The sequence below is a fragment of the Selaginella moellendorffii genome, unplaced genomic scaffold (assembly GCF_000143415.4).
Source record: "Selaginella moellendorffii unplaced genomic scaffold, v1.0 SELMOscaffold_59, whole genome shotgun sequence".
Taxonomy (NCBI): Eukaryota; Viridiplantae; Streptophyta; class Lycopodiopsida; order Selaginellales; family Selaginellaceae; genus Selaginella; species Selaginella moellendorffii.
This window is the reverse complement of record NW_003314320.1, coordinates 1,167,393-1,194,055: the sequence shown is the minus strand read 5'-3', so window position 1 is coordinate 1,194,055 and position 26,663 is coordinate 1,167,393. Positions and strand designations below refer to the sequence as shown.

The following is a 26,663-nucleotide window of genomic DNA, read 5'->3' as shown; positions in this document are numbered from 1 at the left end:
ATCGTGTATGGGCCGATGCTGGATATGCACCCTGGCTTCTGAGGCCAGTGACTCGAATCCCAGGAGGTGGCTGGAAGTGTGCATCGAGTACTTGGGCGATGGCTGGAAGGTGCTTCACATGCTAGACAACCCAGACATCCCCAGGTTCTTGAATGCAGTTGGTGCTTTGGTGGCACTCATGGCAATATGCAAGATATCAACGTCATGGTCAGGAAAGTGGCCAGAAGTGAGGTGGAGATCAAGTTCATTGGTCGTGTGAGGAGGGGCTGTGCTATCTGTCTTTCATAAACGATACAGGCGTGAGATGTATGGAAGCGTAGAGTCAGTGAGAGTCTTCGTTGACGTTCATTGACTTTTCTCATTGGAAGAACTTAAAACACACTGAAATTTTACTCACGATCTACTTACTTCACATTTATAGTTTTTCCTCTAGAACATAGTTACAAAATATATACATAGCTGTAAAGATCACCAGTGCTCTTTGATGATTCAAGTGAGCTTTTTCAAGCTCACTGATCATATCTCTAAAGATCAAAGCTTACGGAATGGTAATGGAAAGCCACGGATCCAAACTTAAGGTTGTTTGCTCTGCATTCTTCCGCAACGCTTGTCTGGAGAGTGGAAGGCCCACACACGAGAACCCCCACGTTGATCCCCGACCACTTCTTCGCGAAACCGGCAAAGATTTCTGGAAGTGGCATGACTAGAATCAGTGCAACCAAGTAAACCAGGTTGAAACGGGCGTACCTTTAAGCTCAGGCCGGTTTCCATAGACGGTGTTCCACGGCCCAACGAGACTGTGCTGCTGACAGCCTGCCACTCCCACTTTGTCCCCGGCACCGGTAGCTCCAATAATACTTTCCTGGCAACCGGACGTTCGTCCCTTTCGAGAGCGTTCGATCCAGTTCCACAAGGCGATGGCCAAGCCTCCAAATACTACGACTCCGCACGTCATACTTAAGAGGAGAGCTGCCGCTCTCACTGTCCACGAGACAGAGCCGCCACTGCTACCTCCCTCGGTGGGCACCGTCATGGGTCCAAGGAAAAACTTCTCCATAATAGTTTGAGTGAGAAAAAAACCGGCAGTCGAGACAGCGATGTAGACTCCCATCCAAAGGTTGCTGTAAGTTCCAACCAGAGTGGAGACTGGTTTGCTGTCTGGTTTCTTTGCGAAGCTCAAGATATGTTCTGGCAGTGGCGTAGCTTCCTCGATGTCTGGCTGGATTTCTCTAGTTACAAAAGCCTGGATAGTGAGTTTGAGCCTTGAAGCATAGTCGGGGAAAATAAACTCCGGCTGGACCAAATTGATGATACCGAGTTCCTTGGAGTATTTTACTGCCCATATAAGCGTCACCTCTTTCGGAAGATTGCCGTGCTTCATGTTGTAACGGTGCAAAATATCTCTTAAGATTGCTATGAAAGGTGAGACTCCTATTCCGCCGGCTACCAGGACCAATGCTTCATACCTAAAAATTCAAGCCGTTATGATTTTGCTAGATAGCTAGATTACTTACTTGAGGTAGTAGTCAGACTCGTGTCCATATGGACCTTCGACACCAAGCACCGGGCAGGCATTTCTTTTGTTCGTAGACTCCTTGATAAGCTTTTGCAACTCGTCAGTCCAGGAACCGAGAGGTTTGATGAGGAAAGACATGTTGTCTCGTGCATCATATGGACTAGATGAAACGCTAAAGGGATGCCACTGGAGAAAAGAGATTTTAGGAAAGCTCAGAAATATAAAGCTGAGAGCATTGTAGTTGAGATCTGCACAGAAACAAAAAATAAACAAATAAAGGGAAGAACATATAATGAGTTTATACCTTGAGGTTTCGAGAGCGCAACCTCAATGGTACCGCATGGTAGTACCCTGGATACTAACAGATCTACTGACCTTCGTGACTGACAGAATCTCAGAAACCGGTCGAGCATAAATAGAAAGAAACCCGCCATGGAAATGCAGAACGACAAGTCGCCAATGTGGAAGGCCATGAAGACGAAAAACACCACGTAGAGCTGGTGTGTGTAAAAGAAAAGCTCAAAGAAGGCCTGCCGGATGTAGCCAAAAGACGTCATCCAGAGAAGTAACCCAGCCACAAGAGATATCTCCCCTGGCAAGTTCGCAACTCCAATTCTTTGCCATGCTAGAAGCTGGAAACGGAGAAAATCTCGCAGCAAAGAAACTTGAAAAGCTTACCTCTTCCAATCGACCTTGAACTGTCCAAACCACGACATAGCAAAGACCGTGAATGGTAAATATGGCCATCGTAAGGTGTCCGAGCCAGACGTGATACTTCACAGCGTGCTCAAAAGGGATGTCTACCAGCCGAAGCAACGGGGAGCCTCTCGCAACCGGAAGGAGCAAGAAGCCCAGACAGAAAAGACCAAGAAATCCAAACCGGAGTCCAATGACGTACGTCCACAGCTCCCATCTGGAAGAAGATTATTTTAGTACAGAAAAAAGAAATAAAAAACTCGTAGCTTACGGTAGGAACTTCTCTCGGATGGCAGGAAATTTCATGAATCGTTGGACGAGATCACTATCGTTGATCACGTAAATCGTCAAGCACCACACCAGGTAGCCAACGAAAGCAACGATAAGAAGAACTTCGGCAGCAGAGACTACACCCAGCAGTCCATCGACGAGACAAGGACAAGTCCATAGAGAAATCGCTGGCTGGCTCTTCCTAGAAAATTATAACCCAGAGATGGTCTACGAGAGAAACCAGCTGCGAAAACTTACTTGGTCGTGGAGACTGGTTTGATTCTAATCTCCAAATAGATTGTCGCCAAGAGCGCCAGCGAAAGAACTGGAGCAGCAAATAGTAGCAACACAATGCCTGCGGCATTGCAAAGAAATTATTTTAGAAACCAAAGAATGCATTCTAGATCTCTCTCTATCTTACCCGTGCCAGAGCTCCCTGGCCCTAGCTTGATCTTGGGGAACGCGAGAAGCACCAAAATCCACGCCAGGAACACGATCCACATGAGCGCGCGCAGCATCCATGCCGTAATCTTCCTCGCGGCCGCGCCATTACTGCTGGGAGGAGGAGAGGAGCTGCGATCGAGCAGTGGCGCGTCCAATTCGCTGCCGCTCTTGGCAGCCATGGAGAATGTGGCTAGAAAGAGGGCAGCCTCTCCTCCAACATCGCTTTTTACGTGGCTCACGGAGTGCCAAGAATGAAGAGCGAGAGTTGCCCTAATATCTGGGTTTAGGGCTTTTATCCTATTGTCCGCCAACTTTCCAGCTTTCCTCGAGCACTGGATATTCTTATGGTCACTTGAGCGAGGCCAATGAACGCTATCACATTTAGAAGCCCTAAATTTTGCTAGTGTTGTGAAGCGTGCATAGCTCTAGCTTCTTGCTTGCTCTCATTTGCTTGGAGGGCATCTTTCTTCGTTTTTTTCTTCCTTTTTTTGAGTGTTCTCACACACCACCTTTAAATGTGGGTGAAGTTAACCTTGCACAGGAAGGACACAGGACACGCACAGGTATTTCTCGAGCTTCACAATGGTGGCGGTCACTGGTCAGTTCTGTCTTATCACACGCGCTTTAAAGAGAGTTTGCAGAACCGGACTAAACCGGTGGCCTCATCGCTCCATCTCTGGAGTTTCTGGACACTCCACGCGGGTCATCTCGATCCCCTACTTAAAGCGTTGCCAAATTCTCCTCGCTAGAGTGATCTTGGCTTTGTCTTCCGGAGAAAATCTTACACTCTTCTTCTTCTCACAGCTCTGCCTGCCTGTTTCGAGTGAGCTCGCTCTGCTCAAGTAATGATTCTTCTCGTCGCGGGAGGAGGAAGGATGATCATGACACGCTTTCTAGTTTTGCTGCTCTTGCTCTTAATGCTTCTCCTGGGATTGCTGCTGCTTCACCCGTTTTCTTCATCATCACCACCACCACCATCTTCTCTTGCTGTGGAAGATAATGGTCGCTGGATCAAGAGCTTGCGATCATTCTTGGCGAAAAGTAAACCGTGGTATGATCTGGGATCGTCCGGGAACTCAGAGGTACTATCCTGCTCCTGCTCGCATTGTACTTTTTGAGTGTGGGAACTTGGAACTGATGGAAATGAAATCAGAAGGGACGGAGCGGTCGCAAGCTGCTGTACAGAACACAATTTGGTGAAGAGATCTTTGTCCATTTCTTCTTTTTTTCGGTCGAGAGTTTATGACATTCTTACGTACTGTGCAGGAGTATGCCATCGTGATACTGTCGCGCAGAGCTGTCAGCCGTTTTACAATGTAACTTGCAAGCAAGGCGGCTTCCGCTTGGAGTGCTGGTCTTGCGAGATGATTCAGAGGTGCACACCTCAGGCAGTGGGCTGCTACTTCCATTTCATGGACAATATCACATACTGTGGCTTCTGAAAGCCATACAGCGTCAGAGAAAAACTGATCTTTGGTCAGAAAACAAAGAAAAACTTCACTTTTAATTCGCTGTCTTCGCAGTGCTGATCTGCGTTCATTGCCTTGCCGCTCTAAGAACAATCCGACCAGCCAGACTTTTGAGTATCTCAAAGGCAGTTGCAAGTAACAAATTTGATGTTCATCACAGCCAAAAGTGGTTTTCATCTTCAATACTCTTTGACAGTCTCTTAAATTTCGTATGTATAGATTCGTCCATCATTTGAAGTGGTATTCAAAACTCGTTAGCTAGCTTGGAAAACGGTAGAAGAAGTAAAAAAGGACTCACAGGGCAAAGGCGATCGCAAACTCTATTTCAGCCGTGCCTGCTGCATAGAAGTAAAAACAGTTAGCTTCTGCTCTGGTCCTTTGCTCGTTCTCGGCTGGCTGAATGTCCTCAGTCGGATCCAAACCTTCGCAGACAACTAGTGCAAGACCTCAGAATCTGACAACACAGAAACAGAGATTAGAATAAAATCACCCCGGGCCTTTGGAACTTAGTTTAGCACAGTGACTATGCATTCGAGCTGAGCAATCGCATTTTGACGTCGCATAGCCTGCTTTATTCGAAAACGAGACGATTCAACTAAAATTTAGAAACAAAATTTCCCACCTTTATCGCCGCTTCGTTGCAGAATGGTACTTAAAACACTCCGGATCTCCCTTACCCCAAGGACCACTTGCTTCGCTGAAATACAAATAAAGAGCAAATGAGAAATATTTTCTAATGAAACCCTAAACCAACCCTAAACCTTAGATTTAAAGAAAAAAGCGAGGGAAGAGAATATTTGCAAACTGTGCTCTACAGCCGAGTCGAGATCGCGACCTCCTACCCGATTTAAATCTCAAAAGTAAAAGATTTGGCGCGCGCGGGAAGTCAAGAAGTGGAGGAGCTTTGATTTTTTGACATGGACCCCCTCTCTGCCACAACTTACTACCGCCTGGCATTTAGTGCTGCCAAAAAATGAGTAGCCAAAAAGACCACCCCATGTCTCTTCTTTTATGGCGCAATGCGTAGGAGCTGAGGCACCACTCTTTTATCATATCATCCTTGTGCTCCTTCACCTTCTTGGCGTGGGGAGTTCACGAAATTTCAGGAAGAGATCATCCCCCTATTTTCCCCTCCTGATTCCTCCTCCTCTCCGAGAGAAAAGCGCTATCAATCGCGTCGAGAAGTTTCCTTTTCGTCCCATAAAACTCGCGGGGGCCTTCTTTCTCCTTTTACTTCCACTGCTCTTGCCCGAATGGTTGTTGGTTTGATCGAATCGAAGAAGCGGTGGATCCACGAAGAACGAGGAGCTGCGAGCTGTGAGCCTTGCTTTGCTTGAAGAAGAAGATGGGTGGCTGCCTGGGATGTAACGCGGCGACCTTTGCAATGGCTCGCGCTACCAATTTCTTCCACTGGTATGGCCTCGAGTCGAGAGTCGTCAAGCTCGACAATGGAGCCACTATCCGCTGCTGGGCTCCAAAGAAAACCCGCAAGAATCCACCCCTGGTGCTGCTCCACGCATTCGGCCTGTATGGTCTGTCCTGGATCTTCCAGGTCCCCTCTTTCTCCAAATCCTTCGACCTCTACATCCCGGACCTCGTCTTCTTCGGAGACTCCACCAGCAGCAGCGCGGAGCGATCGGAATTCTACCAGGCCGAGTGCGTGGTGGAGCTGCTGGAGAAATTCGGCGTCAACAAGTTCGACGTTGTTGGAACCAGCTACGGTGGCTTCGTCGCGTACAGGATGGCTCATATGTTCCCCGAGGTTGTGCGTAGAGTCGTTCTCTCAAACTCGGCTCCCAACAAGGACCCTGCCTCGGATCGCCGGCTCGTGGAGTACTGTGGCGTTCGCAGCGTGGCCGATGTTTTGATGCCTAGCAACTGGAGAGATGCGAGGACCGCGTTTGAGCTCTGCTTCTACAAACTCCCACGCATCATGCCCGACTTTGTCTTCAAGGATTATCTGGAGGTACGTATAAGAATCCAGAGAAAAGAGTAGAAACACAACCTCTTGCGTGAATTCTCAGGCTGTGTACAAGAAGAACACCAAGGAGAAGCTTGAGCTGCTGCAGGGGCTTGTTCTCGGCAAAGCCGACTCCCCAGAGTTGCCAACGCTGAGCCAGGTAAGTTTCCTGCGTTGTCCAAAGAGAACGAGTGAGCTGACTGGAAAATTCAGGACGTTCTCATCGTCTGGGGAGACCATGACAAAGTTTTCGACGTTGAATACGCATACAAGCTAAAGAAGTGAGTTACTCGACTTCAAATCTCTAATCTTTCTAAAACTTTTTTTTTTTCTCGCAGGCATCTCGGGGAGCAAGCAGAGGTTGCAGTCATCAAGAACACAGCTCATGCACCGCAGTTCGAGAGAGTTTCTGAGTACAACAAGATTGTCGTGTCTTACCTCAAAAGACCATGATCCAAAGCGCGTCCGAAGTCATTATAGATTCCACATCTGACAGGGAAACCAACAATTCACGTAACCCCGGAAAACCAGAAAAACCATGTACCTCTTGTCCTATCAGGCTTGAAAAAATATGTGACGACGAAAGTCTCGCTGCCTTGGGACGAAAGTAGTCTCAAGGTTCAAATGTCAAGCACGCAGCACCGCTTCTGACTCTCGCTTTCATCACGATGCCTTCGAGCACGCCATCGGATCCAAACGTGCCTGTGAACTGATTCGGCTCAACGGGTCCCGGAAGGTTGAAAGAAACACTAAACGGGCCTGGCGGACAAAGGTACTGCGTTTGCATGTGAAACATTCTATTCGTCCTGAAAATCCTGGATTCCCCGGTTGTTGTCATGCCTTTGATAGTAACCTTCCCATCACACTCCACTTCGCAATTAAAGTCGCCTGATTCACAAGTCATATCAGTCAGAGAGATCCAAACAAACTCTTTTCGCTCTCGACTCGAGCATACCTTCGTCTTTCTTGACTCCCGGCAATGCAGCTCTGAAGAGATAAGCGTCGTCGGCGACTCCGATATCCACGAGTCCGACCAGTGGCCCCGACTGTCTAGCCGCGGCAGTCCCCGTAAGAACTATTGACGGCCTCGCAGCGTCCACTATCCTGTTCCACTGCTCCACGGTCGGAAGTGACGGGATGAGCAGCATGGCCGCAGCAGGCATTTGAGAACTTGGCGGCCACTGCGTCGCAGACGTCCTGTCATCTCTTTGTGTCAAGTCCGTGACAGCAGCCAGAGACGCCTCTGCTTGCTCTCTTTTCTTTCTCTTCTTTCGAGACTCCAAGTTGGGATCCGGCAAAACATGAGGGAGTGGCCGACCGTCTTGATCCACTCCAAGTGGTCCACGAGCTTCTGCCAGAGCGTAAAATCTAGCCTGCCTCTCTTCGTCCCTGTCGTTTCTCTGCCCATGCTGGAAACTTCTCGCTAAGTCCCGGTCCATCGTGAGATCACTCAGCCCCGTCAACCTCTTAAACCTCTCGATATCTTCCAGCTTCATATAGGATAGTTCCGGTTCGTTGATAAACACCATGCTCTCCACCACCTTGTACGTCCCTTTGTACCGAGACTGCCTGTGCAAGTGAGGAGGGAAGAACGTCGTAAACTGCCGATCGTCTTCCAGGGCTTCTCTCACGGGTGGAGCAAGATGGCCCTGCAGGAACTTGTACAGGGACTGGAGCTTCACCCTGGCGGACGGATGCGAATGCCTGAGCGCGTAGTAGTAGATGCTTTCCATCTCCGAGAGCTTAAACACGGAACCGCCCAAGTCATCGGACGTGTATATTGGGAGCCGGTGAGCAATCCTCTGCAGTGCTGACTTTCTGGGAACTTCGTTCCTCAAGTCCGGCCCGAAGTAAGCTCCAAAGATGAAAACCAGAAGGAAACGTTGGTCGTTTGTGGAAGCTCCAACTCTGCTACCACCAGCATTGCCACCACCAGCCTGAGAAGAAGAAACCACCACACCGCCGCCACTCTTTGCCAAGCCCAACGCCGCTGCCTCGGACAAAAACGGAGCTGGGTGATGGTTTAAGATGTCCACCTGATACTCCCCATCCATAGCCTCCAGCTCGGGGAAAAAGAAGTGCCCACCACTGTCGACCAGCTCGTCGCCGTCTTCACACCAATACTTCCTGTGAATTTCCCCCATCCATTCCACTGCCGCCACCGATTGGTTTCCAAAGCCTGCCCTGAGCTGCTGCTAAACCCATCAATCCACCTCTTTCCTGGCTCCTGGACAACGGCCCGAGCATATTCGTACCTCGCGATGGCGAGTGGAAGCGTGCGTCGCCCTGGAACCGCGGAGAACGGCGCGTGCAAGCGCGCTGTCCGCTACCCTACTCTACGACCCCGGCATTGGTCCCCGGTTCGATCCCGACAGCCCCCCCTCCTTTTTCTTTTTCCTTCTTTTATGCCGCTGGATCCCATCCTGGAGGCATGATGTTGGGCCAATCACCACGAGCGCCTAGTCGCACATACAAGCTCTTGTTCCCTGGATTTAAAAGCTTGAATCAGCCTCCAACGAAGTGGGAAGACGAAAGAGAGAGAATTAAAACTGTGGAACCAGGAATGCGAACCTGGAAGTTCTTTATCGGACTCGATGAGATACTTGAGAGCTCGAAGGCAACCCTCCGCGGCGTCTCTAGCAGCGCCCTCTTCCCAGCCGCTAAGAGCGACCACCGTCTCAGCTTTGCTGTAGACGACGCTGCCTTCTTCTTTCGCTTTCACGGCTTCTTTCTCTGCGCCAGCTTCATCTGTGAAATATAAGAAGGAATAAAGAACCAACGGATTGAAATGAGTGAAACGAACCTTGGGACTGGCTGCGTGAAAGCCACACGGTAAAACCAGCATACATAAATCTCCAGCTATGTGGTTTTGATGCCGCGCCTTGAACTCCTCCTAGTGTTGCTACGACAACTCTCAGCTGCCTGACGTAAATTATAGATGTTAGCAATCGAAGTAGAGATCGTTTGGAGCTTACTTACTTGCTGAGAGTCTCGAAAACTTTGCACTCCAACTCTGCAACCGCATCCCGGTCTTCCAACTTCGCATCTAAGTAGGAATCGCTGAACTCGGTAGGAATAAAATCTCGTCGAGCAACTTACAATCATCAAGTGACGTCTTGAGTAGCTGCTCCATCAGTTTTTTACTTTCTAGAGGCACGTATCTGCAAAGGTAGTAGCGTCAAAAGACAAAGAGCTTGCTAATGGGCTTACCCCAACGCCAAAGCCAGCTCTTGTGCAACTGCTGAGTTAATCAATGTGGAATCTCCTACAATGTATATGGAAGTTGCTTTGAGCATGCCGGCCACACCTTTCCCAAGGTACTCCCAAGCTTCCAGAAGGCCAGGCCACGGTTGTGTGACATCTTGCTTTTTCAAGCTCAAGACAATCTCGTCCTCGTCAATGAACCTGCATAAGGCTACATCTTAGAAATAAAAAATTAGTAAAATACAACACCATACCACATTGTTTCAATCGGCTTTATCCTGCTATACAACCGAGGGATGCTGAGAAGAGTCCTGATGCCTTTTTGGGACATCAAAGCCACGTCGAGAGAAAAATCGTGTGCATTGATTGCTACGTTCTTGGAGCTAATCTCTTCATGATCAGGCGGCACCTGGAGTCGGAGTTCTAGCTCTCCACCGTCATCCCGAAACTGCATACTTCTTATCAGAAAACGCATTGTGAACTTCACAGTACCTGGTAGTCAAAATTGATTGAGGAGGATGCTGAACCACATCTGGACACTTTCTTGAGAGTCTCAGTGCTTCGATTGCAAATGCTCCCACCTGTTAAATGAAGCCTGCTATTGGAAGGAGCAAAGATAGCTGCAGAGGGCGGTGGAACAAACACAAGAGCCGTGCACTGCGAAAGAGGATACGCCATGGATAAAGTAGGGCTCAAAAAGAGTGCTTCAACGCAACGGTGGCTTCAAGTTTGACAACAACGTTATAAAAGCAGCTGCGAAAAAGTAGGATACCTCCTTGTCAGAATTTCCTTGTAGAAAACAAGGCCTTGTTGACGGAAAAGGAAAAGTCTTTCTTCGGTGATTGCCACTGGTGAGTACGGATAGTCTCGAGATTTACAATCGGGACCATAGTTGGGCGACCATGTGCACACTGCATAAGTAAGTTTTAATATCGAGAAGGAAATGAACAACAAGACGAACCTGAAAGCACAACGATGTTTTCTTCAGCGCATTTACCAACTGCTCACACTCGCTAGGTAGCAGGAAATCTCCAAACATTATAGCACCTGCATTGTCTCGTCAAAGTCCCATCCAAAAAGTAAACAATCACACGCATACCCCTGCATGCCTTGAAGTTCAGGACTCTCAGAACTGCTGGCGGTGCACTAGATGATCCATGCGTATCAACCAGCTACAAGTTATTCACTTAGTGATGTGCTATAGAAGAAGAACAAGAAATGAAGAAACCTGGCGAAGATATTCCAATAAGTCTTTCGATGTAAGCTTTACTCCTTTGATGCAAGGAACCTGGAAACATTTTCGCCGGTTACACCGCAAATCACGAAATAAAAGTCTTACCGCCGCCAAGACTACTTTGCAAATTTCCGAGGAACGACTGTGCAACAATACTTAGCTTTTCATGCTAATAACAATAGTCTTACCCTTGAGAGAAAACAAATGTTGATCTCCAACCCCAGTATTCGATTTTTTCCCGGTAAGATACAAGAGCCTCTTGTTCTGACCGAGTTAAAATCTGGAAGAAACTTTGAGACAACGGAATCCACACAGCATAATTGAAAAACATACAACTTCCTCCGACTGATCTCCAAGGGATGTCCCGTGGCCTTCTTTCGTGGAAAAGATCTAGCACACGAAGAAGTCACTGGTGGTAAGTACATACTTCGGCTTCATACTTACGTCATCGCGAAATTCCTCCAAACGAACTCTTTCATCAGCGGCGTGCTGCAAAGAAAAACTAGCAATGAAAATCTAATTGGAAGCTCGCAAACCTGGTCGATGAAAAACAGAACTCCATTTGTGATAGCCGCAATGAACTTCCTGTCAACTTGACCAAGCACTTTCGCGCCTGACAGCATCTCCTTAGTTATAGAATCAGGTTGAAAATCTCCACTGGACAAGGTTCCGGAACCGATTTGCAAAATAGGCCTTTCGATAGTTGTGAAAGTATTTTGTCTCGGTCGCAGCAGAATCTGTCTCCACTTGCAAAGTTTTCGGTCTTGGTAGTCGAGAGTATCCAGCTTTAAGATTTTGTTTTTTCTGGGAGCCTCGTAGGTGACAGAAATGTCGTCAAAGCTTTTATGCGTCGCAAACTTTTTCCGTGGCTTGTAGAATGGGGGTGCAGACGAGCTTCTCCATGTATTCACCACTGTTCGGGATGCCTTTGTACCATCTAAATCTGAGGCAGGTAATTCAGAAAACGTCTCAGCACCTCTTATAAGACCAGCCCCGCGCTTTCTCTTCGCTTTTGGCTTCCTGCTTGTACCAATATGGCATTCGACTTCCCAGAGTTGTTTAAGAATTTCTTCAACAAAAGACAACACCGGACTCCAATCCTTAAAAACAAGAGGAATGTCAATAAGGCAATGATATGATCGTAGACATTACCTTAAACACGACAAGCGACTTAGATGCATCAAGTGTAATGTCATAGTCCACATGTGGACAGACAAGGTTTAAAACAAACGATGGACAGCCAATTTGTGTTGACGGCCAGGAGTTTAAAACCTTGTGCAACGGAGTTTTAACGACGAACCTCCGATTTATATCTGAATTCGTTGTCAAGAAAAACTAGCAGAGAAAAAAGGTACCGATTAATTGGGATACAGAGAAACTGCAACGCCTGCACTACAGCACGTTATGAAAGAGAATTTATAAAAAGAAACGTTATACCTTTGTAGAAAACGATTTCAAATGCTTGGAGATATAACCAGCGAGCCTAAGCGATCCCTTTGCAAAATCTATTTTCTGTAGAGTGTTTCGAGTTTCATCCCCAAACATATCAGAAATCCTGCTAGATAGTGATCTTGCTGGTTTCGCTTGAAACACCTTCTCCTCCCTATGAAAAAACCTTTTCGGCTATTAGTTGGAATCGTAAGAGATAGCACCTTTCAAGGTCTACCAACGTAAACTGGATTTTCGGGTGAACAAGGCACAATCGCAGAATGTGGTTCTTTACTGACTCCACGGCTTTTCGGGAGCTGCAGAACCAGACAGTGTTTAACACAAATGCCATGGAGGAAAATAAGGCTTCTTCAACTTTCTGTGAAGAATCTTTTTGCGAACTGGCTGATTGTAGAAAGCGTCTTTCACAACAACTGAGAAACAAGACCACAGCTTAGAGAAGGCAAGCTTCTCCACGCAAAGTAAACGTACCGGTTGTACCAGGATCTCTTTGGTTCCCCGGAAGTCCTAGTGACAAACTCTTACAATTCTGCAAGGGCAGATAATATCAAAACTGCCAAAAGCAAATGCTGTAGAACGCACCTTGAAAATCTTGCGATATGTATGAGGACTAACTTTGGCTCTGGACGTCACTTCTACAAGGCCTATGTCGGAAACAGAGCTCAAGCCTTCTCCACGAAAGCCAAGCGTTTGGAGACCAGTCTCTAGCTCATCCAGGCGATGGAGCTTTGATGTAGCTGCAAAGAACAGACGTTCAAGACGTTCCAAGTAAAAAAACAGACACTGCTTACCATGTCTCTCTCCCAAAAATACGAAGTCCTCACGACTAATACCACAGCCTGCATCGAAAAGAATGTCAAAGAAAGAAATCTAAGCTTGCTTCGTTCTACCGTCGTCCTCGACTTTGATATAGCAGCTTCTGATGTCCAGGAAAACGATGATCTGCCATCATCCAGCAGTGTTGCAAGATTTTGAGCTATCATCGATCGATCGATTCATACCTGTGTCGCTTGCGCGTCGATCGCATTACACACGAGCTCGTCGACTACTTGCGAGATGCCGGAGAGAATGCTGCTGGATCGCAGGCAGCTCGCGACTGTCTGCGGCAGCGGCGAAATGCGCGCCATAATATCCCCACTGGAGGAGAGCCGAAATTAGGGTTCTTGGCGAGGAGGAAGAAGGGCTTTTTACTCTAGGGCTGGTGAGTAAGAAGAGAAGATCCATCGATGGCGGGACAGCAGCAGCGCCTCAATGTGGTGCCGACCGTGACGGTCCTGGGCGCGATCAAGGCGCGGCTGATCGGCGCCACAAAGGGGCACCAGCTGCTCAAGAAGAAGAGCGATGCCCTGACGATGCAGTTCCGGCAGATCCTCAAGCGCATCGTCCAGACCAAGGAGGCGATGGGCGACACCATGAAATCCGCCTCCTTCGCGCTGACGGAGGTGAAATACACGGCTGGGGACAGCATCAAGCACGTCGTCCTCGAGAATGTGGACGCCGCGACGATCAAGGTGAGGGCCAAGCAGGAGAATGTGGCGGGCGTCAAGATCCCGAAATTCGAGCACTACGTCGAGGCGGTGGAGACCAAGAACGATCTCACGGGCCTCGCTCGAGGGGGCCGCCAGGTCCAGCTCTGTAAGTCCTCCTTCATCAAGGCAGTGGAGCTTCTGGTGGAGCTGGCGTCTCTCCAGACCTCCTTTCTCACGCTGGACGAGGCGATCAAGACGACCAACCGGAGAGTGAACGCGCTGGAGAACGTCGTCAAGCCGAGGATCGAAAACACCATCCTCTACATCAAAGGCGAGCTGGACGAGCTCGAGAGAGAGGAGTTTTTCCGGCTGAAGAAGATCCAGGGATTCAAGAAGAAGGAAGTCGAGAGGAAGAGACTCGAGGCGGTCGGGAAAGCTCCAAAGAAGCCGGCTCCTCCGCCCGCGAAGAAAGGTGGCGGGTTCTTCTCGAGTAGCCGGAGTCCGAGTCCGCCACCCCGTCCGAGCAGCCCGAGCCCGAGCTATCGGAGCGACGAGACCGACTCTTCTTACAGGAGTGAGAGTGGCGGTGGCGGTGGTGGTCACCAGGCTGCTGCTTCCACCACGACTGGATCATCGTTTGCGTCTCATAGTAACGATCAGAGCGACGATTTCCAAGACTTTGGGAACTCGGGCTACAAATCCAACTCAAACATGCTGCTGTCCGAGACCGATCGCGACGAAGATATCATGTTCTAAGACTGATCGAGGTGGGCTTCTACTATATCTAATTCTCATGCGTGCTGCTCGTCCAGGAGTGAACTTCGTCGATCAGATCGTCCTTGAATCGCCTGGATTCGAGTCTAGGAAACCAAAAGAGAGAGAGAGAGAGAGAAGGAACGCGAGAATAAGGAGAGCTTTGTGTGAATAAGTGAGCGTTTTTTTTTTTCCTCTCGAAGAACTTTTTTACTTCATAACTTTTTTTCTTGAGTGTGAGCTTCCATCTTGTTTGTTTCTTCCGGCTCTTTCAAAATTGGAAGAAACATACAAGCGAAGTTTTTAACCGCCTTGCAAAACTTTAACGGCCCTCCTTTAGGATTAGCATTTTAGTAACATAAGCTCCTCGCCCTCGGAGGATGGCGGCGATGGCGGTGGATCGTCCCAGCTCGATCGTCCCAGGCTGAGCTCCGGGCATGGCGGCTTCGATTGCTTCTTCTTCCCTGGTAAGTCTTCGTCCTCCTCCTCGTGTTCCTGCATCGATCGATGAAATATCGGTCTCAAAAACCTAGATTACGGCTACCTCGTGATCGCAAGCCTCCCAGCCCGATGATCGCCCCTCTTCCATTCGTGTTTTCGACCTGGATCATGAAAATTTCCAAGGATTTTCAGGAGGAATGTAGGTCCTTTTCTACCTTTCTGGATCATGCCACGCTACTTGCTCGCTGGATTTTCTTGCGTTCAACGATTCCAGGCTTCCTGAGGTCGCGTCATTCGTAGCGCCTGCGTGTTTGGTTACGTGAGGATCTTTTTGGTCTTTAGAAAAAGTTTGAAGTACCTGAGCTGCTGCTTGCTTTGTCCGTTGTTTTGATCGTCCTGTACATCTAGAAAATGGAAACAATGTTCCAGTGGAGTAACTTAGTTCTCTGGAAGAGAGAGTTTTTCCCTTCGTACCTGGAGATGGCTCTTGACATGGGCTAAAGTGAGATCCTTGACGTTCATAAGCTCCAGCACAGACTTTGGTGTTGCCCCTGATCATCAAATCGAAAACTGTGAGACAAAGATCATGCATATGATGGAGAAAATGAGAAACCAGTTCATGATCTCGTGAGAAACTTTCTTTTTTTTTCCTTTCTTTTGCATGCTCTCTGATGCATAATGATTGCAGAAAAATTGTGCTGATACGTCTCATGCCTGACAGATGCTCTAGCAGCTGCGGAACAATGCAAGAGAGATCAGTTTCGAGCGAGGCTTACTTTCGTGTCCTCCGAGGAGCTCCACTGCATGTACAAAGTGAGCGTGGAGTGTACTTGTCCATCGCATTCTCCGAGCACGCATGCTTCTCTTGGTGGGTAAGCGAGGCATAAACTGCGACCTGAGATTGCTGCTACCTGTGTGAGCTTCGTGTTGCTGTGCAATGCTCCTTGTTAGGGTCGACAATGTGATGCCTGCATTCTCAGCTAGTTCCATGTACCGACCTTGGCCTTGCGGGCTCCTCCCTTGCAAGATTTCCTGAAGGCTTGGTGTATATCTTCGCTGATGGTAGTCCCTTGAGTCGTATGACGTGCTGTTTACTGCTGACAAGATGTTGGGAAGTCCTTCTCGATTGTGAAGTCTGTGGAACGAGCTGTATGCCTGATGTTGCTGCTGCTGCTGCTGCTGCTGCTGTAGACCGCCAGCGGCGTTGCTGTAAGTTGCAACAAGCCCATGTCCTGCTTGGCCTGCTCCCCCCGATTGATCACCATACCCGAATGCGTGTGAGTAGAAAGCATGGAAGCTGTTCCTGGTGGACGCATCCGCGGATCTGCAGTGAGCATCCTCATTTGCAATTCTTAAGTTCTGAAATGATTGCGCTGCTGGAATGTGTGACGAGCTGCTGCTGTATACAGCGAATCCTGGTCTAGACGCCTCCAAAGCTGCTGCATATGATTCCGAGCTTGATCTTATGCTGCTCTTGAAAGAAGGAGAGGGAGGAGTCGCTCGAAACAAGGGGTTTGCTCCTAGCGAGAGCTCCGTGGATGGAGGTGCAGCGGCTGCTTCCCTGCACCACCTCTCACTCCCACAAGTGGAATTGGAGGAGTTGTCACTGACTGAGCTGCTTGAGTTGTGCTGAGCCCGACTCCAGAGATCGAATTCCTGGTAGTTCTTTTGATAAGTCGCCATGGGAGTGCTCTTGCCTGTCGACGGGGGGCTGATCTGGAGTGACAAATCTGGAACAGAGTGGTCCTGCTTTCTTCTGTTCATGCTCGGCCTCTCTTACTCAGCTTTTCCATCAACAAAAGCCTCTGTCATAGCTCAGAGACTCCCGAAACAGCTGCTGCTCCGAGAACATGCCGTTGACTACTCCGAAGAGCCGATAACCCAGGCCTGGCATCGTGCTTGAAGCAGCGTAAGAGTCTTGAGAATTATGATAAAGGCTGTTCTCACGTTTTTCTTCCTGCTGAAGGATTAGTATCGCAATCACAGACAGCAGTGGGATCCAACCTTAGTAAGAGGCGTCGCCGCTGCTCATACTCCCTTTGGGAAAATGCTGTTCGTGGTTGCTGCAATGGAAGATATACTGGGACGCAATTTCAGAGAATTTTTGACAGCTTCTGCTAACTACTGCAACCGGTACTGTGCTACCCCATATCACAGCTCACTTTGAATAATTCTGGATTTCGACGAGCACTCATCGTGATCATGGTGGTCTCCGCTTGCAGGTGTATACGACGCGAAGAGGAGAAAGAGCATGAGAAACTCTTGAATGCTTTGGCAGCGACCTTGGCAAGGCAAGCGGAAGTACAAGAAGATGCCTGCTGCGGCTCACCTAACAATTTAGCACGATGTCAAGAACAACCAATCGAGAAGGGGAGATGCTGATCGAGTAAGCGGAGGAGTATGTAGTAATTCGTTGGCAGTAACAGCGGCAGCAGCAGCAGCAGCAGAAACGGCAAAGAGCAAACAGCAGCAAAGAATCACTTGCGGACAAGAAAGGCTGCAATAGAGGCGAAGAATGCATCGAAAGGGAGAGGGCACGTCTGGCATGAGAGCGAAGCACTACTGCCAAGCATAGATTTTAAAGGGAGGAAAGAGGAGGAGAAGCCACTCCGTGACGATGATGGGAGGAATATGGGAGAGCCGGAGGGAAGCAACCAGCAGCAGGGATTAAGATGACCTTTGGCTGGATTCTTATATCTCCGGAACCGGGAGGGTCAGACCGACACACAACCACTACTACTACTGCTTAGCAGGAAAATAGTATCCAGGCTTTGGAGCGGAATGATGATAAGAAGGATGGACTTTAGAGGCGGAAGGGAATCTCTTATCATATATATAAATATTCAGGTGGCATCAGCAGCATCGGGCTAAAGACGCGATCTCGAAGAGGCAGCACACACCGAGCGGTGTTGTTATAGAGGGAGTTTAAAGCCTCTCTCTAGAGAGTTTTGCCAGCAGCGGTGGAAGAGCCGTATAGCAGGGGAGAAAAAAAAAACGATGAGCAGGACTCAGGAGGCAGCAAAAACAATTGAGCGCCGAGACAAATGCAGAAGCGCAAGTCAGCAGGCGGCACAGCATGATATTATACAGTAAGCAGAGACACTGAAAGGGAGGAGCCACCCACCAGAGCGGTAGTAGTAGTAGTATCAGACAGAGAAGACGAGGAACAGATCTGTGCCAGGCGGAAGAAAGGCATCGTCAATCACTCGACCCAAAAGCTGCAGTTAAGGTAAACAAAAGGCTGTGCTTTGCTTCTCGATCGCTAACAAGTTTTTTTTATTTTTTATTTTTTTTACACGCTCTCACTTTCTCACTCGCCACTTGCTTGTGTATGTGGTCTCTACAGGACTTAAAAACACGAGGATAGCTGGTACGTGATCAATCAATCAATTTGCTCGCTCGTCCGTCTGGCTCTACTAGAAGTTGATTGAGTCATCAAGGTTAAGTTTTATCGCTTGGTGTCAATTTTTGTCACTAAGTTTACATAAATTACATCCATCGCTCTTTAGGAGGGCTTATAAAAGTCGGGTCCGGAGAAAGGAACAAAGGAAGCAGGAAGGAAGAAGAATGTCACCATTGTTCCTCGGGTAATGCGGTGTGCTTATAGAAAACGATTACTTTATTCCTGGTTGCAATGCAGGGAGGCAAAATTCACCACCAGCGCTAGAAGAGGGAAAAGCTATCAAAGCTCCAAGCCAGCCAAGCTTGACGACGCTTCTCTCTGGACATCCCCCGGCATTTACATGAAGGATGGAGACTTGTATCCAATGTGATACACCAAAGATACTTATAATCTCTCTGAGGAGCTGGTTAACTTCTGGACTGCGCTTGAAAGGTGCGTATACATGTTTGTATTCTCAGTTGTAGTATAAGAGTGGTAGTAGTCGTATCCGTCCAACAACAGGGGGTAGTAATTGTTAGAAGATGATGAGACTAGTCTAGATTTTAAGAGGAATAGACCGAGGGGCACCTGAGCAGGAGAGAGGCTGGGCTGGGCTCATTAATGGCAGGGTCTCTCTAGAAACGCCATTAAGATCTCCACGAGATCCAGTCCGTCCGTCGGGGGGCCTGGATCCCTCCGTCCGTTCTCTCCGTGTTGATGTTGTTGTGTCTACCACACAACAAGGACGGGACGCACACAGAGACAGTCGCCACTTAGTCATAACTTCGTTACTCGCCCGCTACTCTCTTTGGTTTCTTTCTATCTGCTTACTTACTTGGGCTTTGGACAGGGGCTTTTGGACGTGGAACCGGTGAAAGCGAGCGCTCGCTCGCTCTACCTGTTGGCTATCGGCTTACTAATTCGCGAGATGGCGACGAAGCAGCGAGATTTATAGTAAGTAACTTTGCACAGTTTTCATCAATGCAGTGTGATTGCTTGCTTGCCTCCTGCTGCAAGCTACATGCTGCTGTGCACTACTTTGTTTGGTCCACACTACTTTTCTCTCATTCAGTGTGTTCAAATGCAAGGTTTATGATATTCTCATCCCTCATTAAATGCTGCTAGCTTGGAGAGCTCCAAAGCCAGGAAGAATTTTTTCAGGACGAAGATTGTGAGTGAGCTAGAAACTTTGGACCACAGGCAAGAAACTCACATTTGGTTTTTGAGGCCCACTGTTTTTTCCTTGCTTTTTTGTGGATTGCAGCCTCACCACTGCCACTCTACAAGTGGAGAGTGATTCCATCTATTCCAGTCCATCAATCTCCCCTACAAGCATGTTTTTCCACAGATTCAAAGAACCAACACATTGAGATGGTATCTCTGCTTGGAGGACAGTGAGTATTTGTGTACTCTGTACGTTGCAAAAGCCAACATTGTGGTGTGTTCCTTGAGAAGAAAACAAAGCCAGAAATTAGTTTTTTCTTATTAATTTTTTCACAGAGAAAAGGAGAGAGAGAGAGAGAGAGAGAGAGAGAGAGAATATTTTAAACTGATTTGATTGGTCAATCACATAAACAAGCGGCCAAGTATATGGCATTTGGAAAGATAGATATGCCATGCAGTACAATATTCTTTCAACCATAGCAAAATTTCAAGACAAGGACCTTGTCTTGTTAAGAAGGCAGGACAAAGACATGTCTTCTCTTCCCATTAATGCACTGGCAGCGGCCCTCCACCAGCACCCCAAAAAAAACCCACATTAAACGTTTGCAAACTTGCCATCTAGCATTCCATCCCTCTCTTCTTTTTGATAGATTCTTTCCTTCTAACTTGTGAATTGTGACCCTTGGGTGAATCCCTCTCTCACAGCTTCTAGATTTGTGGTGACGCTCTGGTCCTTGTCTCCAAAACTTTTCAGTTTGGTGGGCTTTGGTCAATCGCTTCGTACTAGTCGTCTCCACAGCTGTGTGTCGTGTTGTTTCAAAGTGGAACCCATGAATCACCACAAATCTCGCGATCAAGCGAAACATATTTATCAACAACTATAGAGATGAAAGGAGCGTGGATCTCTGGCATTCACAGCTAGCACCACATTTGTAGAGCTACACTCGCTGCACAAAAGCGATCGAGGCAGTTTTCACGAACTTCCTTGGGAAGAGAATGATCTTTTCTCTTTCGTTCCCTTTCTTTCTTGCCGAAATATTTCTGCTTTTTTCTATCCTTTTTAAAATGCTTGTGTGATTGTCACCGTGGTTGTGTCAGCCAGGCCATTTGTGTACGGGAGAACATCTCTCAAGACCGTGTAGCTTAGCTAGCTCTTTACTTTATCGTATTGTGAAAGGGACGAGAAACACTGGACACTGGAAGAGCGCAAAGCTCTTTCGTCGTGTGTGGATCAGATTCCCAGCTGATAGCAAGCCACAGCACTGCTGACAGATCAAACTCTCGGACCACAAACGCAGAAAAAACAAGCTTTAAACCATCATCAAATTCGCAAAAACAACCAAGAACTCCCTCTCTCTCGGACCACAAACGCAAACAAACAAAACCATCACCAAATTCTCTCTCTCTCTCTCCCTCCCCATGTATGTATGTATAAGATCCCATGGCTTTGAAGGCTTGAACGTATTGACTACGTAAAAAACAAACTTTTGCTTCTCTCCAATCGATGCGTCCAGATCATCTAAACGTATAGAATGTAGCTATATACCGATTTATCGCCCGTCCAGCTCGCAAAGATGGCAATGGCTCGTCGTGGCATGGGGGACGAGCGATTGATGGATCACGTCCAAAACAAAGACACAAACACCACCACCTATACGAAGCTTTTGTCAAATGGTTTTGGCACGACCTCCTAGACTTCCAAAGTCAGTCTTAGTTGCTTTGAGACTTTTTTACTGCGTGGATCTTGTTCTGTTCTAAGTTTTCTTCCTTGCGTTTCATTCAAACCATCCAAGCACAAGACAATTTAATCTTGTTTATCGTTGTTCGAGGGCGAGGATATGTTGAAGTTCACGTCAATCTGGATAACTTAACCCCAAGGAACAAACCCAAATCGGTCAAACCACGTAAGTAGCGAGCTATCGTGAAGTGGAAGGATGGGATTTGGAAGAACTAAAAAAACACACACTGTGGTGGAAATCCCGGGAGGAGTACTACCAACACTTTGATCATAGAGAATGGACAAACCATCCATCCATCCATTCATTCATTCATTCATCCACTCGTTGGTGGGAGTGAGCTGTGCGCTGTGGAGCGAATGTCAAACTTGTTCACGAGAGTTTCATGCATTCCAAGGCAGACCCTTTCCCTTCGTTTTGTCGCTTGTTCTTGCTCTCCTCGATCTCCCGGCCAAAGATATTCAAAGCTTTAGAACATACTATGAAATGATTCTCCTCGTTATTGTTAATCTCTTCGGCCAGGATCCCTGGAAGGCACGAAACAATCAGCCAAAAACACAAGGACAAAAACAACAAGAAAGAAAAACTCGAGACGTTTCTCCAAAACCAGCGTAACTTGTCTTCACCACCACTCTGTTTTCTTGTCTAAAAATTGTAGCTTTGATCCAGAGCGAGCACCGAATCCAATAACGGAACTCTGTCCGCTGCCCCGAGAGCTTTAAATCTTCTCACAGAGACTGATATGGTCCTGTTCGTCGTCCATTTTCTTTCTTTTGTTCTTGGCTTTTCTTTTCGCTTCTTCCCTTCTTTGCTTCTTCTTCCGGCGATCTTCTCTCGCTTAAAGACCACCCGTGAGCTCTTCCAGCCACAGCTCCAACACTGTTCCTTTCTCCCCTGTTGGACAACCAGGTACTTGCAATTTGGCCGGGCTTGGGAAAAGGTGCCCCCCAATGACTAAGTGGCTGCGTGGTCGTGCGTCGCCGAGGACTAGACGAGGATCTCGGTCGAATCGTACCAGTACCACCCCTGACTGCCAATGAATTCTTCAAAAATTCTTTTTTTTTCCTCCTGCTTTCTTATCTTTTCCAGAGGCTGCTTGCTTGCTCCATCGAATTCACACCACCTGATTGATTGGAGTTAGCTATTCCCAGGTAGCTACAACAATCTTATAGACTGACTTACTTGGTAGTGGTGGTAGAGTACCACGCCTCCGAAAACCATTGTCATAATGGCGGAGCATTTCTAGGATCTACTAGCAGGAGCGCCCGAGTCGCGACCGAGAAAAATTCTCTTTGACTGCCGCAAAGAAAACCACACCTGGAGAGCACAGTTAGGTAGTATAGCCTTTGAAAGTCTCAGCATAGCTCTAGTAAGTATAAAGTACCTGGAAGAGCAAACCTTCTCCGTAATCCACCATCGCCACCATCGCTGTCTGCTTTTTTTTCTTTCCTTTGCTGGCCAAGCTCCAAATGTAGAGGCACCTGTTCCTTTCCAAACTGCGTCTTTCCTCCGCTCTCACATCTGTGAGCCCGTTCAGCTGCGCTACTAGTAGGCCTGATTTCTAATGTTTTTTATGATCTTCCCTTCTTCTCACACTTCAAGGAATGCTGTAGCAGCTGCTGCTGTAAGTAATGGCCATTTTTCTAATGTTCCTTTCTTCTTATCGGTGCTGCTGCTGCTGCCCTGGCGGGAATAAATGCGGGTACTGTCGGCGGCTCGGCTTTAGCTCTGTTTCAGAATCCCCAAAGTTGCAGTGCTGCCAAGACGGATTTTCCTCAGAGCTCTTAGGATTTCCTAATCGCAGCCTGCATACAAGGCTTAAAAGTTTGAGAATGAAAAGCCAAGGATCACATCTTGCTTATATAAGTGGATAGTACCTTGTGTGGAGTACAGACGAGACGTGCAAAGCAACCTGGCCATGCAACGCCAGGGCCGGGGACGTCACTGCATACTGGCAGCCTTCTTTTATGTGAAACGAGGGCGATACCCGCGTCAATCATATCTCTCCAGCTTCTGGAGGCCAGCACCAGCTTATTATGCCTTTAGCACACACATCATGATGGACCTGAGACCACATGAGCATGTCAAAATGGAGAGATCTAGCACGTACTTGTTTTAAGTTCAAGGCCGAAGGAACTAAAAGGGAGATAAGAAAGACAACCTCAACCTCTGCCTTCCTCCTCCTCGTCACTGGATCTGTTTAAGCAAGACTTTCTAAGCGGACCAAAGTTCCAAGGCCTGGAAGTTTACAAACATAAGCACAGCACGGGAGAGAAAAAACAGGAGGGGGAACCTTGGCTTGCATGGTACCCTTGGTCTTTGCTGGTCATCGTTGAGTTGCTGCCGGATTGGAGTACAAGCAACACGTTTGTCCTCGGAACTTTGTCCTCAAGTCCGAATCAAACAAAATCGACGCTCAGAACTTCAAGCAACGAGTCCGTCAAGCGACATTGTAACCAGCAACCAAAGGATCCACGTACCTTGATGGAAAAGAGAAATCACTTGCCAAAAGAGAATTTGCAGATCCGAACATCCGCCCACCAGATGCGATGAACAAGACCAGCACCGTGCAGAGCGGCGAGAGCAGCAACCACGTCCCTCGCGAAGTTCTTACGCACCGTGCTGACGCTCGGCCAAGCCACCGCACGAACCAGTCCAGTTGAGACACGTCCAGCTGAATCGTTTACTAGAGCCGCTCGTGCACCTTAAACAGCGCCAGCATTCTGAAAAAGATGAAAAACAACGAGCCGTAAGTAGTGCTGTAGTGCTGTAAGTCTTACCACCAGCTGCTAGAAAGTAGAGCTTGAAGAACACCACAGAGCAACTTCCACTCGGTCGCCTTCGCTTAAGTCGTAAGGTTCCAGTTGCCGAGCCGAAGCTCTCTTCGCAAAGAGCTGCCATTTCGTGCCAGTCACCGCAAAGGCGATGAGAAACTCTGGCGTTTCCAGTAGCTTCCTCTCCGCAGCACCTCCTTAAACTGTGTCTACGTGCTACTCGTCGGTGTGTTTCTCGTGCATGGACAATTGACAGTCAAGATGGCTAGCTTGATCACTGGAGATCTTGAGATGATCGCAAAACTTGGAGCTTTCCTCTACCAAATGCCACAGGAACTAGCACTATTTCTGGAGGGCGATTGGGAAACGCCCGCGCTGCCGAATTTTTTCCCGGGGGACAGCCCTCGTAGAAAATCTATTTCCCGCTCCCATACCTCTGCGCTACAAGCTTTGAGCTGCCCGCCCGCATCGCTATACCCTAAACCCTAAAACAAGCAGGTTGAATGCTCAAATCCAACGGCTCCTATTAATTTGATGTATTTACGTTGCTAATCCAAAAATTCCAATTCATACATTTGCGAAGATAAAAGAGACAACCCTTCTACTTATCTATACAAATTGTGCGAGTGCTTTCTCCTTGTCATTGTCGTGCATAACAAGGGCTCCAGCAACAGCGGTGGATGGAAAGCCCATCTCTCTAAGGAGACTATACGCAGAGCAAAATTCCACCACCTGGAAGCTTAGAAACGTAAGCACAGCAAGCCAGAGAGAGAAACGAAAGAGAGAGGAAACTTTGGTACCTTAGCCTGCACATCGCCGTAAGCCGCCACTCCCAAAGACACTGCTTCTCTACTTAATCCCATTGACAAGTATTTGCTGATAACAGGATCGTCGTTCGCTTGCTGGAAGATAGAACAAAAGAGGAGAATCACACAAGGCTAAGGAAATTGCCATCACTGGAGACGACGAACAGCGAAGAACTTACACTAGCAGAGGCTGTCTCACCGCCATTTGCCAGCTGATGTTGCCGGATTTGAGTGCGAACTCCTCTCTCAGCATCGTCTATAACTTTGCGCTCGAAATCGAAATCAAACTGGGCGATCGATGTTCTTGGAACTTCTCCGATAACTGGAGACAATTGCGCCTGTAAGAAACCATTGATAAGAAAAAGAAAGAAAACCCATGAATTGCCCTCCAAAGAGAGATTTTTATCCTCACCGGAGGCGCCATTCGATACTGTGGCTTGAGCGCGACCTTGATACCAAGTCCTGCTGCATAACAAGCGTTGATCCAACAGCAATGAGCTGCGAGCGAGTAGACTTACATGATTGAGGAGGAGCTCCAGGCACGGGCGGCAGCGCCGCGCGATTCACAGTCGGAGGCGCCGGCGCTTGCTGCGGGAGACGAGGATAGAACGATGACGATGACGGATTGGGGGGCGGCGGCCGCGTTGGATGATGCTGGTCATACCTCCGCCGATCGTAGGCGGCCTCCATCATCGCCAAGAATTAGGGCTCATAGTGCCAAGAGCCCTAAAATCTATTAAAATTTATTTCCATGATTGTAGAACTTCTATCGAAGCTTTCTCACGCGCTGTTGGATTAGTCTTCTTTCTTCTTCGGAAACGTCCGTGAAGGCATCCTCTGGAAGCTTTTCCAGCGGAAGCTTGAATGGATCGTCGTTCGCTAGATCATAAGTGGCGCCACGAATCGCTTCTTTCTTTGGCCCACACGGGCGCTTGGATGTGAGCAGCGAGTACGCGGTGTTCATCTGGAAGAACAAAACTAAGATTTGGAAGAGAAAAATGCCAAGCTTGAAGAAGAAAAAGAGCAAAGTTCTACTCACATCCATGTCGCAAAACCAGTAGAGGTAGGCAATGGCCACTGCCGGTGATCTTCCCAGGCCGGCGGTGCAATGGACGTAAACGCTGCCGCTGGAGATCGCGCTCTCGAGAGCAGCTACTGCTCTTGGCAGCTCGTTGCGTAGCGAGTTTGGATCAAAGTCTCGCGCCTGGAACCAAAGTAAAACAAAGATCGAGCAAAACTGAGAATGCCATCGAGGAGTAGAACGCAAAGATCGAGCAAATATGAGAAAGCGTACCGGGATACGAAAGTAAGCGATGCCATGAGAGGCACATTGTTTCATGATCGCGGGCAAGTCGATACCCCAGTACTCGACATCTTTGTCTTGCTGCAAGTTGAGGATCGCCCGGACGCCTTCTTCCTCGTACAGGCGAGTGATGTCCTCTTTGCACTGCGGTTGCGAACCCACGATGAGATTCTTCTCTATCACAGTGAAATGCATGCCTGCATTGCCCTCAATCCACACAAATTCCAGCACGAACTAGACAAATGGAAACGAGGAGAGGAAGAAGACCGACCTAGATCGTGGTGATACTCATACGGATTCCTCATCTGCCGCTGCATTGCTCGATTGTAGTCGTCAGACTTAGCTGCTGCCGCCGAAGTATCTGGATCCGCGGCTGCTGCTGCTACCAAAATCGAACCTAATTTCAACGATCGACTGGATCCAGCGCTCAGATAGCCAATGCCGCGCCCGCATTGCACTGAAATCCTCGTGTTCCTGCTGGACGCGATCGGATTGAGCGGAGAGAGGAAGGCGCCTGGCGCCAAAGACGCCATAGCTCACAGCAAAGGCCCTAATTTTCACTTTACTCTGTTTTAGGGTTAACGTTTTTGTTG

At 48.2% G+C, this 26,663-nt stretch overlaps 10 protein-coding genes and 2 long non-coding RNA genes across 16 annotated transcripts; 4 read left to right on the top strand and 8 right to left on the bottom strand.

Moving 5' to 3' along the window:
* Positions 1–387: 387 nt before the first annotated feature.
* On the bottom strand, positions 388–3,173 carry LOC9644203 (ferric reduction oxidase 6). Its single transcript, XM_024688884.1, has 8 exons — positions 2,904–3,173; positions 2,741–2,837; positions 2,484–2,684; positions 2,195–2,429; positions 1,821–2,148; positions 1,515–1,764; positions 748–1,466; positions 388–688 (listed from the first exon to the last, which is right to left on the bottom strand). Exons 1-8 carry the CDS (start codon positions 3,103–3,105, stop codon positions 525–527), a joined length of 2,196 nt encoding a protein of 731 aa, XP_024544652.1. The 5' UTR covers positions 3,106–3,173; the 3' UTR covers positions 388–524.
* Positions 3,174–3,764: 591 nt separating this feature from the next.
* Positions 3,765–4,580, top strand: LOC9644202. Of its 2 annotated transcripts, none has more exons than XM_024688841.1 (3): positions 3,765–4,008; positions 4,083–4,122; positions 4,193–4,580. In XM_024688841.1, exons 1-3 carry the CDS (start codon positions 3,772–3,774, stop codon positions 4,366–4,368), a joined length of 453 nt encoding a protein of 150 aa, XP_024544609.1. In that variant the 5' UTR covers positions 3,765–3,771; the 3' UTR covers positions 4,369–4,580. The 2 variants fall into 2 exon arrangements, with proteins under 2 accessions (XP_024544609.1, XP_024544608.1); XM_024688840.1 differs by having other exon boundaries at positions 3,766–4,008; positions 4,080–4,122.
* A 605-nt stretch (positions 4,581–5,185) lies between these two features.
* Positions 5,186–6,991, top strand: LOC9643959 (epoxide hydrolase 3). The gene is made up of 4 exons (XM_002983780.2): positions 5,186–6,361; positions 6,420–6,515; positions 6,569–6,636; positions 6,694–6,991. Exons 1-4 carry the CDS (start codon positions 5,741–5,743, stop codon positions 6,806–6,808), a joined length of 900 nt encoding a protein of 299 aa, XP_002983826.2. The 5' UTR covers positions 5,186–5,740; the 3' UTR covers positions 6,809–6,991.
* On the bottom strand, positions 6,901–8,525 carry LOC9643958 (increased DNA methylation 2). Its single transcript, XM_024688693.1, has 2 exons — positions 7,311–8,525; positions 6,901–7,243 (listed from the first exon to the last, which is right to left on the bottom strand). Exons 1-2 carry the CDS (start codon positions 8,497–8,499, stop codon positions 6,969–6,971), a joined length of 1,464 nt encoding a protein of 487 aa, XP_024544461.1. The 5' UTR covers positions 8,500–8,525; the 3' UTR covers positions 6,901–6,968.
* Positions 8,526–8,739: 214 nt separating this feature from the next.
* LOC9644201 (probable inactive shikimate kinase like 2, chloroplastic) lies at positions 8,740–10,258 on the bottom strand. The gene is made up of 8 exons (XM_024688695.1): positions 10,052–10,258; positions 9,814–10,007; positions 9,566–9,760; positions 9,455–9,516; positions 9,335–9,401; positions 9,159–9,277; positions 8,927–9,103; positions 8,740–8,841 (listed from the first exon to the last, which is right to left on the bottom strand). Exons 1-8 carry the CDS (start codon positions 10,235–10,237, stop codon positions 8,759–8,761), a joined length of 1,083 nt encoding a protein of 360 aa, XP_024544463.1. The 5' UTR covers positions 10,238–10,258; the 3' UTR covers positions 8,740–8,758.
* On the bottom strand, positions 10,243–13,402 carry LOC112351228 (DNA mismatch repair protein MLH3-like). Of its 3 annotated transcripts, XM_024688692.1 has the most exons (20): positions 13,244–13,402; positions 13,133–13,184; positions 13,034–13,081; positions 12,825–12,979; positions 12,714–12,771; positions 12,598–12,655; positions 12,446–12,538; positions 12,231–12,396; positions 12,165–12,180; positions 11,946–12,106; positions 11,824–11,893; positions 11,330–11,736; positions 11,238–11,282; positions 11,127–11,183; positions 10,982–11,073; positions 10,899–10,935; positions 10,788–10,847; positions 10,659–10,731; positions 10,521–10,606; positions 10,243–10,470 (listed from the first exon to the last, which is right to left on the bottom strand). In XM_024688692.1, the coding sequence occupies exons 1-20, from the start codon at positions 13,367–13,369 to the stop codon at positions 10,339–10,341; spliced, it is 1,992 nt and encodes a 663-aa protein (XP_024544460.1). In that variant the 5' UTR covers positions 13,370–13,402; the 3' UTR covers positions 10,243–10,338. The 3 variants fall into 3 exon arrangements, with proteins under 3 accessions (XP_024544460.1, XP_024544458.1, XP_024544459.1); XM_024688690.1 differs by having other exon boundaries at positions 11,330–11,893; XM_024688691.1 differs by having other exon boundaries at positions 11,330–11,893; positions 12,165–12,171.
* On the top strand, positions 13,398–14,696 carry LOC9643957 (V-type proton ATPase subunit D). The gene has a single exon (XM_024688696.1). The coding sequence runs from the start codon at positions 13,469–13,471 to the stop codon at positions 14,465–14,467; it is 999 nt and encodes a 332-aa protein (XP_024544464.1). The 5' UTR covers positions 13,398–13,468; the 3' UTR covers positions 14,468–14,696.
* LOC9644200 lies at positions 14,647–17,682 on the bottom strand. Its single transcript, XM_002983670.2, has 6 exons — positions 15,682–17,682; positions 15,380–15,456; positions 15,264–15,309; positions 15,121–15,208; positions 15,009–15,066; positions 14,647–14,959 (listed from the first exon to the last, which is right to left on the bottom strand). Exons 1-6 carry the CDS (start codon positions 16,667–16,669, stop codon positions 14,807–14,809), a joined length of 1,410 nt encoding a protein of 469 aa, XP_002983716.2. The 5' UTR covers positions 16,670–17,682; the 3' UTR covers positions 14,647–14,806.
* A 128-nt stretch (positions 17,683–17,810) lies between these two features.
* LOC9643956 lies at positions 17,811–19,772 on the top strand. Its single transcript, XR_002994061.1, has 5 exons — positions 17,811–18,134; positions 18,252–18,492; positions 18,546–18,740; positions 19,138–19,241; positions 19,376–19,772. It is a non-coding gene; the product is annotated as an uncharacterized LOC9643956 (long non-coding RNA).
* A 1,987-nt stretch (positions 19,773–21,759) lies between these two features.
* LOC9643955 lies at positions 21,760–24,455 on the bottom strand. 2 transcript variants are annotated; one of them, XR_002994060.1, is made up of 8 exons: positions 23,968–24,454; positions 23,668–23,910; positions 23,481–23,609; positions 23,298–23,425; positions 23,065–23,227; positions 22,572–22,992; positions 22,370–22,504; positions 21,760–22,310 (listed from the first exon to the last, which is right to left on the bottom strand). It is a non-coding gene; the product is annotated as an uncharacterized LOC9643955 (long non-coding RNA). The 2 variants fall into 2 exon arrangements; XR_002994059.1 differs by having other exon boundaries at positions 23,065–23,425; positions 23,968–24,455.
* A 27-nt stretch (positions 24,456–24,482) lies between these two features.
* Positions 24,483–25,488, bottom strand: LOC112351226 (protein HUA2-LIKE 1-like). The gene is made up of 5 exons (XM_024688687.1): positions 25,286–25,488; positions 25,180–25,232; positions 24,947–25,105; positions 24,762–24,863; positions 24,483–24,693 (listed from the first exon to the last, which is right to left on the bottom strand). Exons 1-5 carry the CDS (start codon positions 25,458–25,460, stop codon positions 24,571–24,573), a joined length of 612 nt encoding a protein of 203 aa, XP_024544455.1. The 5' UTR covers positions 25,461–25,488; the 3' UTR covers positions 24,483–24,570.
* Positions 25,460–26,628, bottom strand: LOC9644199 (phosphoglucan phosphatase LSF2, chloroplastic). Its single transcript, XM_002983668.2, has 4 exons — positions 26,342–26,628; positions 26,062–26,267; positions 25,807–25,971; positions 25,460–25,731 (listed from the first exon to the last, which is right to left on the bottom strand). Exons 1-4 carry the CDS (start codon positions 26,601–26,603, stop codon positions 25,534–25,536), a joined length of 831 nt encoding a protein of 276 aa, XP_002983714.2. The 5' UTR covers positions 26,604–26,628; the 3' UTR covers positions 25,460–25,533.
* Positions 26,629–26,663: the final 35 nt, after the last annotated feature.

What these genes read in the sequence shown, in the direction of transcription:
- LOC9644200 (XM_002983670.2), bottom strand. Translation starts at nt 16,669, where the DNA reads ATGAACAGAAGAAAGCAGGACCACTCTGTTCCAGATTTGTCACTCCAG. An exon ending in ATGTCAAGAGCCATCTCCAG is followed by an intron (nt 15,310 to 15,379) that starts GTACGAAGGGAA and finishes TCCATTTTCTAG; the next exon opens with ATGTACAGGACGATCAAAAC. An exon ending in GGGAGGCTTGCGATCACGAG is followed by an intron (nt 14,960 to 15,008) that starts GTAGCCGTAATC and finishes CGATCGATGCAG; the next exon opens with GAACACGAGGAGGAGGACGA.
- LOC9644202 (XM_024688840.1), top strand. Translation starts at nt 3,772, where the DNA reads ATGATTCTTCTCGTCGCGGGAGGAGGAAGGATGATCATGACACGCTTT. An exon ending in GATCGTCCGGGAACTCAGAG is followed by an intron (nt 4,009 to 4,079) that starts GTACTATCCTGC and finishes AAATGAAATCAG; the next exon opens with AAGGGACGGAGCGGTCGCAA. An exon ending in GCTGTACAGAACACAATTTG is followed by an intron (nt 4,123 to 4,192) that starts GTGAAGAGATCT and finishes CGTACTGTGCAG; the next exon opens with GAGTATGCCATCGTGATACT.
- LOC9643958 (XM_024688693.1), bottom strand. Translation starts at nt 8,499, where the DNA reads ATGGGGGAAATTCACAGGAAGTATTGGTGTGAAGACGGCGACGAGCTG. An exon ending in GGGAGTCAAGAAAGACGAAG is followed by an intron (nt 7,244 to 7,310) that starts GTATGCTCGAGT and finishes CTTGTGAATCAG; the next exon opens with GCGACTTTAATTGCGAAGTG.
- LOC9643957 (XM_024688696.1), top strand. Translation starts at nt 13,469, where the DNA reads ATGGCGGGACAGCAGCAGCGCCTCAATGTGGTGCCGACCGTGACGGTC.
- LOC9643959 (XM_002983780.2), top strand. Translation starts at nt 5,741, where the DNA reads ATGGGTGGCTGCCTGGGATGTAACGCGGCGACCTTTGCAATGGCTCGC. An exon ending in AGTTGCCAACGCTGAGCCAG is followed by an intron (nt 6,516 to 6,568) that starts GTAAGTTTCCTG and finishes TGGAAAATTCAG; the next exon opens with GACGTTCTCATCGTCTGGGG. An exon ending in TACGCATACAAGCTAAAGAA is followed by an intron (nt 6,637 to 6,693) that starts GTGAGTTACTCG and finishes TTTTTCTCGCAG; the next exon opens with GCATCTCGGGGAGCAAGCAG.
- LOC9644201 (XM_024688695.1), bottom strand. Translation starts at nt 10,237, where the DNA reads ATGGCGTATCCTCTTTCGCAGTGCACGGCTCTTGTGTTTGTTCCACCG. An exon ending in CAAGACGTCACTTGATGATT is followed by an intron (nt 9,402 to 9,454) that starts GTAAGTTGCTCG and finishes ATTCCTACTTAG; the next exon opens with ATGCGAAGTTGGAAGACCGG. An exon ending in TTCACGCAGCCAGTCCCAAG is followed by an intron (nt 9,104 to 9,158) that starts GTTCGTTTCACT and finishes TATATTTCACAG; the next exon opens with ATGAAGCTGGCGCAGAGAAA.
- LOC9644199 (XM_002983668.2), bottom strand. Translation starts at nt 26,603, where the DNA reads ATGGCGTCTTTGGCGCCAGGCGCCTTCCTCTCTCCGCTCAATCCGATC. An exon ending in TGAGTATCACCACGATCTAG is followed by an intron (nt 26,268 to 26,341) that starts GTCGGTCTTCTT and finishes AGGGCAATGCAG; the next exon opens with GCATGCATTTCACTGTGATA. An exon ending in TCGCTTACTTTCGTATCCCG is followed by an intron (nt 25,972 to 26,061) that starts GTACGCTTTCTC and finishes CTTTGGTTCCAG; the next exon opens with GCGCGAGACTTTGATCCAAA.
- LOC112351228 (XM_024688690.1), bottom strand. Translation starts at nt 13,369, where the DNA reads ATGGCGCGCATTTCGCCGCTGCCGCAGACAGTCGCGAGCTGCCTGCGA. An exon ending in TCGACGCGCAAGCGACACAG is followed by an intron (nt 13,185 to 13,243) that starts GTATGAATCGAT and finishes GGATGATGGCAG; the next exon opens with ATCATCGTTTTCCTGGACAT. An exon ending in CATATCGCAAGATTTTCAAG is followed by an intron (nt 12,772 to 12,824) that starts GTGCGTTCTACA and finishes CTGCCCTTGCAG; the next exon opens with AATTGTAAGAGTTTGTCACT.
- LOC112351226 (XM_024688687.1), bottom strand. Translation starts at nt 25,460, where the DNA reads ATGATGGAGGCCGCCTACGATCGGCGGAGGTATGACCAGCATCATCCA. An exon ending in TGGAGCTCCTCCTCAATCAT is followed by an intron (nt 25,233 to 25,285) that starts GTAAGTCTACTC and finishes CTTGTTATGCAG; the next exon opens with CAGGACTTGGTATCAAGGTC. An exon ending in AGTATCGAATGGCGCCTCCG is followed by an intron (nt 25,106 to 25,179) that starts GTGAGGATAAAA and finishes GGTTTCTTACAG; the next exon opens with GCGCAATTGTCTCCAGTTAT.
- LOC9644203 (XM_024688884.1), bottom strand. Translation starts at nt 3,105, where the DNA reads ATGGCTGCCAAGAGCGGCAGCGAATTGGACGCGCCACTGCTCGATCGC. An exon ending in ATCCGAGAGAAGTTCCTACC is followed by an intron (nt 2,430 to 2,483) that starts GTAAGCTACGAG and finishes ATCTTCTTCCAG; the next exon opens with ATGGGAGCTGTGGACGTACG. An exon ending in TTCAAGGTCGATTGGAAGAG is followed by an intron (nt 2,149 to 2,194) that starts GTAAGCTTTTCA and finishes CTCCGTTTCCAG; the next exon opens with CTTCTAGCATGGCAAAGAAT.